Genomic DNA, 9,679 nt, shown 5'->3' with positions numbered 1-9,679 from the left:
TTTGCCATGGTTTACTGATACACTTAAAGGAGCTATTTGAAGGTTTTGCTATTGCCACATAGCTAATGTTAGCATTAACACCTGTTTACTTACTTGCTGTTGCAACACTTTTCATATTAATTCCTGCCCCAGCGGCAGTACTCCACTACGAGTGAGAATTTTTCGCCTTGCTAGCTCTGCCCAACTTCAACCTGAGATCACAAGTTGTATGATGAGCTTCAGTGTATTAGTTAACAATATTTAAACAGAGACATGAAAATTCTCAGATATTTTCATTATATTTTATTGGAAAGTTGAAAAGTCCAAATTAACCGTAACACTTCGTCTCAGTAGAATAAAAACTTTCACTTTCTCAGAAAAAGGTCAGTTGTTTTCTTGTCGGACAGCTGTGTTCTTTGTGTGACTATTTGTTAGTGGCTAATTTGAATCCCTGTTGTCTGACTGATCCATGGGTAGTACCGCGAGACTCGAGTGTAGATGCCATACTTCCCCTCCTTGGCACACTCCTCCCCCCAGCTGACGATACCTGTCAGGAACCAAATGCCTTTGTAATTGGTGGCATGCGGACCCCCGCTGTCCCCCTGACAGGAATCCTTCTTTTCATTTAGGAAGCCAGCGCAGAACATGGCGGGTGTGATGCGGTCCTGGCTGCTCTGCCCACACTTGGTGCGATCCACGTACGGGACATGCAGCTTCTGAAGCTTGGTGGCCCCGAGGCCCAGGAACTTGGTGTGTCCCCAGCCGCTCACCAGGGAGCCGGAGCTGGACTCCCTCAGTATGGTCTCTGTAAAGTGTTTGGGGCCCAGGCAGATGGGACGCCGTTGGTTGGACAGTTCCACTGGAGCGGTGAGCTTCAGCAGTGCAATATCATGGTTATACTGTGACTTCTGATATTTATACCTGGGGTGGATATGCCGCTCTGCCACCATATGGTCTCGCTCTGGACCATCCTCCTTATTCAAATCGTGTTCACCTGGAAGCATTAATTCATTCATATATAAAAACAGAACTATACAATATTCTGGATGGATCTAGCAACATAACATTTTGAGCTCCAATGAAGCAATTTTATTATTCATGAAGATGAAAATAGGAAAAACGCGCACTGATCATCTCACTAACATTTTACCTGGCTACAAAATAAAACAAATGTCAGCAGTTGTAGGTACTGGTAGGGGACCTTGCCATGGTCGCCATCTCAGTTTGGATAGTATATCTATCTATTGTATTTTTTAGATCATGAACTACAAATCATTAATTCCTAAAAATACGACACACAGCACACCAACCTGACATACTCCTTCAAATTTTATGTTGTGTTGGATCACCTATTACAAGCAAGTGCCAAGTATTATACATTATCTTTTTTATCAAGTTATTTGTAGTTATTTGGATAAAACATGAAAATAACTTTGACTAACTCTGTCTTCAAGACAAACTGACACAAACTGTAGTGACTGAGACCAGGTTGTCTGTTTTCTAGAGATACAGATCAGACATTCAGGACATGAGAAGGTAGATATCATGTGTTTTTCCTACCGATTCTGATGAAGAAACCTTCTTTAAAGCCATCAGGCTGCACCAGACAGTGGGCAGCAGTGATGATCCATAATTCGCTGAGCAGAGATCCTCCACAAAAGGACTCTGCTCTCCCAAGCGATTCTGAGTGAGACATCAGGACCACCTGCAAACACACACAGGAACATACATATTTGTTTCTTACACTTGCTGCCACATTGTTCCCTTATGAACTTATAATGTTGTTTTCCTCACCTCTCCTCACCACTGTAGTCTGTTTTTCATCTATTTTCTATTCACCTGGATAATAACTTCTACTCTGACCTGTTTCCCTCTTAAAGGGAAAATCCAGCAATCTTTATTATAATTTGTCATATAATGGTCATTACCCGTGGAACAGCAGAGGCTGTGATGTTAACTCAAACATCCTACATTTTCCAAAATGCAACTCAGCTGTTATATTTCCAACATTTCCACTGCTTTACTCCACATGTCCAGTTTGTAAAGCAAACCTTTTTTTTTTCGTACTATCGTATACATATCATTAAGGTCTGTTGCTAAATGAAACAACTCTGGCTCATTAAGCTCATATGTAGAGTAAATTTAGACCTCAAAAGTTCAAACTAAACTTCATGTATTTGTATCACAACAGTACACCTCCGTCCGTATCATCTATTTGCCTTCGACTTATCCCTGTGTCTCCGTTTTGCATTCCCACACTACAGTACCTGCCAAGGTATCTCTCCAGGCATGGCCTCATTGCCTCCCACAATCCTCTGGTCAGTGTTTTGTTCCGCTGTGATGGTGGGGAGTGTGGGTAAACCCCAGGAGAGCACCTGCTTTTTCTCTGTGGGCGTTTCAGTGACACTGCTCAGAGCATCCTCGGCTGGATTTATAGAGGAGCTTGAATCTGACTTCATTGAGTGTATGTCTACTGCAGAGGCCGCCGAGATGTTGAATGAGTCCGAATCTTTCGCAGGGAGGTCGTAATCGTCAATCATCTGTGTTATATTGTCATCATAGTAGTCATCCCACAGAGCGCTGGTGAAATTGAAGCTTCTTTCAAAGGCTCCTGTCATGTTTGATGACCGCAGGATGGACCTGGTCGTGGATGAGGAGCTGAGGGTCACTTGACCGCAGCTGAATGATGCTGCAGGGAAAATAAAGACAAAGTAAAGAGAGATCATATTTTTCATGGACATCATAAAATATCAGAGTGTCATTTTTCACAGCGGAGACTGTAGTTCTACAGCCCTTTGTCATTTTGTCACATGCTGAATGGCTGGTTTTACAATGAAGGCAGTGTTACCCAATGACATACAGCTGTCATTGTAAACGCTTTGGATCCTGATTAAATTGATGTGCCTAAGATGTATATTTGACCTTGTACAAACATGCATGTAGGGAATAACAAAAAAACATGGTGGGAGTTAATGTATTTCAAGAATACAGATGTAATTGCTTGGCTTGCTGCTCGCTCCCAGTGTGGACCATATGGACCACCAGCTGACTGATTTAGTTACATAGTAAACCCGTAGGTTTTGGCTTAGAATTAGCTTAATTTTTGCAGTTGGTTGGAGATGTGTATGTTTAGTGTAGATATATGAATTAACTGTGTGGTTGGTTGCTTAGGTTGTACGTTGCTTGATATTCTGGTTTTCTGTGTGGTTCTCAATTAGTATTCGAGCTGTCAGCAATAACCATAAATTCTATACTTTATTTGACATCTATAAACAGCAACACACAGTTTATGACGAGGCGGCCTGCAATCCCTTAATGGGTAGCAAAAGCATGAGAGATGAGTCCAGCTTTTTGTCTTAAGTGCCAGCTTGTATATCATCTCTAACATCTGGTTTGTGACCAGGCTTATCTGTGGGTGAGGAAGTTTATGTACAGCAGCTGATACCAAGGATTTATTTAGTCACTATCGCCTCAAATGCGGGCGTAACGGATGAGACAGGAGGAAATAAATGAGAACATTTTGTAGAGTGGGGTTCCATTTGTGCTGATGCGCCATAGACTGTGGTTTCTTCTTCTGTGGTTTAAAATAAACCTCTAAATATACAGTATCACCAAATTATCTGAGCAATTACTTTGCGTTGTGTGTGTGGCTTATTGCTTTTATTTTACTTGTTGGTTCGCAGCTCTTCTTGTCTTGCCCAAGCCTGTAGCCAGCCGCACACTGGCAAACAGGTAGCACCCCCTGCATCACACAGAAATGAGAGCATCCACCATTGTTGTGCGAACACAGCTTGGTCACCTCTGGAAAAAGGCGGGAAAACAGAATTAATTGTGGTGTTGTTCTTAGTCATCTTAGCACACACACACATATTTTATTTTAATCTTTTTTCGCAAAAAGAAATCAAAGAGACTTGTCTGACCGTTTCACAGCCAGTCTGTCACACTCACCAATCTCACAGTTCTTGCCACTGAAACCTGGTTTGCACCAGCAAACATAAGTGCCGAGTCCATCTTCACACTCAGCTCCATTCTGGCAGGGGGGTGGCTTACACTGGTCGCCATCTACACACAAGCATAAAACACGCACACACAGTATCAGAGGTGACTGTACGCTCTGAACTCTAACGGTGAAAACTTGTCTTACCGATGTAGCCGGCCCAGAACTCCATCTGAAAGAGAAGCACGAATGTTAACGACAGACCTTTACACACACACTGTTTTATAGTAGCAGAGTGGATTACTCTTGTGTGTGTGCAACCTACAGTTTTCTGATCGTCCTCAAACACCTCCCTGGCCTCCTCCATTGAGCAGATTTCCTCAATACACTCCCGTTCCAGATTGTCTTTGTGAAGCACTTCCTCGAGTTTGCCACTGTTGTACCTGCGCTGGCGATGCAGCACGGCGTGTGCCGCTCGCTGAGACACAAACACAGCTCCTGTAAAAGTATGAGAGGAAAAAGAGGGAATTATTTGAAGAGCTCTGACATTGTTCTCCAGCAGTAAACCTACAGCAAAGGCTATATCATCCACCCACCCCACAATAATACTTTGGGGGATATAAACAGGGAGTACACTGTTGCTACAACCTGAGCTTACATTTGAGTTTTCGTTTTGGCAAATTGGTAAAGTATGTTGAATTAGATATTAGCTAATTAGTTATTCGCCTGTTTGTAATGTACCCGTGTCACTGAATTACAGGCCCCACTGGCTCGATTGGTATTTTCATCCCTGCCTTTCTCTTTCTGACCAAATGCATATTTGAAAAGCAACTTACTTAATCTATTGCTGCTCAAAGGTTTACTTTACAACAACAATATATACAACATATAAGTCTAATTATTCTACATGCTGATAAACCTTTAATCAGAAGACATTGTAAATACAGCTCAAGGCATCGCCTCCATGTCACTCAAGGTTTTTGGAACAAACTCAGCAGAGAACTGGTTTGAGCTTTTTTTTCATCCATTAAAACTGCCATTGAAATCAGTTGTAGCCGACATAATTCATACGAACCACTTCCTCTGGTTTCTACAACAGAGAAATTGACAAACTTTTTGATAACTACCAGGATGAGAGCTTGATAATTAAAACATTAACATAGATTTTTAGTGGTGTATTACTTTAAGATCCGGGGTCAGAGATCAGGCCTGATGCTCAGCTGTCCGCCAGCTGACCACCGGCCTCTTCCTATGTTTTCTAAAATCTCTGACCGTCGCCTGCCTCCCGCCTCTTTAATCCACAGCTGCTCCCCTGTCGTTTACCTGTGTTCTCCTCTGTGATTTCAGCTGTCAGTACATACACCTCCAGCAGTAAACCAGCAATCAGGGCCAATGAATAACCTCCAGCCATCTTGTCGTTGGTAGTATTTTTCTGTCTGCTTTTGGCAGTAGAGCCAAAGCCTGAACTTGGTGCTGGAAAGACTGATCCACCACTCCAAAGTACAGCAGCTCACTGTTTACTCACCTGGCAGGCCACAGAGTGTGTCTGTGTGTGTGTGTGTGTGTGTGTGTGTGTGTGTGTGTGTGTGTGTGTGTGTGTGTGTGTGTGTGCGCGCGACAAGAGAGAGAGTAAGGATTGGAAAAAGTGTGTATGGAAGAAAGAGAGGGAAGTGGCAGAGTTTGAGAAGCAGTTGATTTTATTCAGTCGTGTCAGGTTGAAATTGAGCAACAGCAAATATTGACTGTTAATGAGAAAGAGGGTCAGTTCTGGACATTGTTGTGTGTGTGTTTGTGTGTGTGTGTGTGTGTGTGTGTGTTAATCACGTTGTTTATCATGATGAGTCTTGTCCGATAAGCTGCTTTTTCAGCGTGGCTTACGTGACATTTCAAATGCACACACACACACGTACACACACACACACACACATACACTTTTGTGCATCTATATTTGTGAGGACCCTCCTTCACATCATACATTCTCTAGCCCCTAACCCTAATCATGACAACTAGCTGTTCCTTACTTTACCCTACATAGGCTTGATCTGAATCAAATTCGGATCTTAAAATGTCAGAGACTCTGTGTAACTATAATCTGTGTAATGGTTAACTCAAAGCACTCAGTATTTTTGGTTTGGTATAATCGCTAATGTTACCTAATTTCAGAAAACTTTACACAGACATTTCTAGGAAACTGACATTACTGAGTCAGTCTGCTGACTTCAGACTTTTGTATATTTTTTCACGTGGCTCCTCATGGACGCCTACACACATATGGTGCGTCTGGAGACAGCCAGAGTGGGGTCTTGGTCTCTTGGGCTTTGTTTTAGCATCCCGTTGATCTGTGTGTTGTCACTGACATGTTGATGTTTGATTGCTGATGTCAGCTGATGTACTTCTTTATGTACTCCATTAATTCTTTAAATGGATGGGTTAAATTGTAGAAATGAATTGCCCTTCTGGGATTAATAAAGTATTCTGAATCTGAATCCCAATCTAGACTTTTTGACTATTCTTTACTTGTGCCACTGTTACACTATACTTTCACATTTCCCATCATGCCATAATAATCACTTGTAGGAACAGTGGCTGCCGTTCAGCAAAGTTTACAAAGACTTGGTTTAACTGTAAAAAAACAGAACGAGTCTTATCACACACCCGTTTGAAGAACTGAGGACCGAAATGCACAGTGAAACTGCGCATCACAAAGACAGAAGTAGAAACACACACACATATGAAGAAAGACTAATGTGTCCAGATTTTAAAGTGTCTCATCATTTCAGTGGACCAATGTTACTGTAAATCTCTGCAGGAAAAATCAGCACAAAGCCACTTAGATACAGTCTAAGAGACGGAGAATATAATCCAAACTCCTCAGATGCTCCTGCAGTTTACACACTGACCTAAAGAACCCCAGAGCTCCATCGTGAATATTGACGGCTGTTTGATTAGAGTGTGAGTTACACAGGGTGGGGCTGTGGACAAATCACTGTGACTGACAGCCAAGTCAGCTGGCCTTGAGCCAGCAGCTCCTTGGCAACAACATCCTTGTGGAGACTTATTGGCTGAGGATGATTTAAATGGGGGTGATGAGGGGTTGTATCTCTCTTTTTAGTGCAACTTATGCGAGCCGTTAAATTCATCGCCCCTTCGCAAACTATTCTACAGGACAAAAAAAAAATCACAAGGGAAGATAACAATTAGCACCATCTCCGCCCCTTTGGTAACACTTATGATTAAATCTCTTCCTGCTCATTAGTGTCCTGGGACCACATCTTTCAGTGGCTCAGCAGTAAAGGGGGGGGGGGGTCACTGACGTCAGGGCATGTCAGATGTAAATGCGCAGAGGAAGGCAGGGCAAAGTGGGTTGAAACCAGGAAAAGCATGCTGTGTACAGAATCATGTCCAGACTGCACTGTCATGTGACTGGGAATTAAATTTAATTTTGTCTCTAAAGTTGATTACAAGAGCATTTATGTAATCCGATATTTATTGTCAACAGACTGAGAGCCGGCAGTAAAAAAAAAAAAAAAAAAAAAAAAAAAAAAAAAAAAAAAAAAAAAAAAAAAAAAAAAAAAAAAAAAGGCATAAAAGCAGATAACACAACTAAGTGAGCAAATTTCTCTACAAACAGAAGGTGAATTCATGATTTAAATCATGGGTAACAATATATTTTGACACTCACAGTGAATAAGATTAAAACTGGTATTGTGTATCTTTATTGATCCCGTTGCTGCAGGCGGCATTTTGCCTTAAATATTTAATGTGTCTTGGTTTTATTTTCAGTGTTGACAAGGTTTGTTAGCTTTGACTTGCCTTTAATTTGAAGCATCATGGAGCTTCATTACAGAGGCTAAGGTAGGCTTTCTCAGTGAGCTGAGTCAGGAGGATTAACCAGTGTTTCATTTGAACCGACTCGCACTGCTCCCTTTGGTGTAGCAGGTGCAGTGATGAAGACTTCAGGCTCTGGTTTCAGGCCTGGGATCAAGTCGATAACCTTTTTTTTTTTTTTTTTTCCACGTCACCCTCTCATCAATCAGAACTCCTCCAATAAGTCCTCTTTCCTTTCCTGGTATGATCATACAGCTGTTTCGCCTCCAGTGAGTGACTCATGAGGTCAATGTCTCCGCCTTTCCTGTTCCCTCAACAACACTGTGTGGTGCACAGCTGACCTGAGACCAGCTTACAGCGCAGAGGAATTATTATTACTGGCAAATTACAAAGCAAAATATGACTTATGTACCTAAGGATTTGTCAGGTTTTTCTAAATTCACTCCAGACACAATGTTTCCACTGTGTAATGAGTAATTTAGAGTGGACCACTGAGAGACAATTTCCATATTTGAAACTATAATGAAGGATAATTAGCTAATGACGTGAACATTTTGCAGCAGTTTAATTAAACACCTCTATGACTGACACTTAATCTGTCATTTTCTGACTTGGTGTGACTTGATTAACCCTCCACATCTGTTTTTCTCCAAAGAAAATTAATAGTTCCCAAATAACTGAATAAAAAAAAACATACCACTGTGTTCATTTGACAGTGACAGCCCTGCATTAATTCTTCACATCCGGGAGCATTTTATCAGAGTGGGCTCTGCTGATGGGAACAGGAGCAGTCATTCTGTATGTGGCACTTTTTGTTCTAATAGAGCAGCTGGTCCCAGATCAGTAATCCTCCAGGGGGAGGGTCTGGCAGAACGCCAGTTTTTGGCTCATTTAGCAGCTGGAGTCAAAAAGCCACTTGGACTTGACGTCACCGGCCTGTTATAGAAGAGTCAGACAAACTCGGCACATGAGACAACGTAAAAGATGCTGTGTGGAATTACAAGCAGCATGACTGTGTACGCTACAGCGAGGGAATATAAATATTCAATAAATCAGTGACATATTTTTCTATTTATTCTACTCAATGCAGGGATAGAAAAAGTCACTAAAGAAGCAGCACTAAAGCAAGGATTAGTATACAGACTTAACTCTGTCTCATTAACAAACTAGATTTTCCTCTTTTTTTTTTGTAGACCACTTGTTGAATAATTTTTTTCAAAATTACATATTTATTATTTCATTAAAATATCTTGTTCATTTTTAAATTCACTATTTTATTTAATGGTAATTATTTGTTTATTTTAGATTAAGTTAAATCTATTATTATTCATTTAAAACTGAAATTATTTTAAATATTGCTATTTTAGATATTTGTTTATTTATTTTCAGTATTATTCCTCAGTCAGTGTGATGTCATGGTTCCCATGTGATCTGCTCTATGTCAGTGTTTGATTATGTGACTACATATCTGTATATGAGACTGGACTGTGACAATAAGTCACTGAGTCACTCTGCAAATATAATACATGCACAGGGATTGAACAGGGACCGTCAATGTCACTGTGTAAGACAAAATTAACTAGTTAAGCTCCATTTATTTATTCAGTAAGTGTCACTGAGATCAAGAGCTCTTTTGCAAGACAGACTAATTAAAACAGATAATTCAGTCCCACAAAGCCGTCGTCACACACTTACATTAAATCCAGATAGAAAACATTAGAACACAGAGAACATGTCTCTGGGACAACTCTTTATTCTTTTGCTTTCAGATATACCAGTGTTAACAACAGACTTAGGATGCTTTACACTTAACATCTCAAGCTTCCATCGCTGCTTATAAAATTTGTAAAAACTAGGTCTCCTGAAATGAATTCCTGACAGTCTGAGGCAGAAACAAACAAAATGAGGGCTAGCTCCAGCAGCTCAGTCCTGTTG

At 41.0% G+C, this 9,679-nt stretch overlaps 1 protein-coding gene across 1 annotated transcript; it reads right to left on the bottom strand.

The window, feature by feature from the left end:
- Positions 1-267: 267 nt before the first annotated feature.
- f9b (coagulation factor IXb) lies at positions 268-5,555 on the bottom strand. Its single transcript, XM_023429442.2, has 8 exons — positions 5,240-5,555; positions 4,242-4,414; positions 4,124-4,148; positions 3,928-4,041; positions 3,649-3,780; positions 2,247-2,668; positions 1,540-1,684; positions 268-973 (listed from the first exon to the last, which is right to left on the bottom strand). Exons 1-8 carry the CDS (start codon positions 5,325-5,327, stop codon positions 411-413), a joined length of 1,662 nt encoding a protein of 553 aa, XP_023285210.1. The 5' UTR covers positions 5,328-5,555; the 3' UTR covers positions 268-410.
- Between the last annotated feature and the right edge of the window lie 4,124 nt (positions 5,556-9,679).

The sequence above is a fragment of the Seriola lalandi genome, unplaced genomic scaffold (assembly GCF_002814215.2).
Source record: "Seriola lalandi dorsalis isolate HSWRI2012SDOR001 ecotype SW California unplaced genomic scaffold, Sedor1 jcf7180002054893, whole genome shotgun sequence".
In the NCBI taxonomy this organism is placed as follows: Eukaryota; Metazoa; Chordata; class Actinopteri; order Carangiformes; family Carangidae; genus Seriola; species Seriola lalandi.
This window is presented reverse-complemented; position numbering and strand designations above follow the sequence as displayed.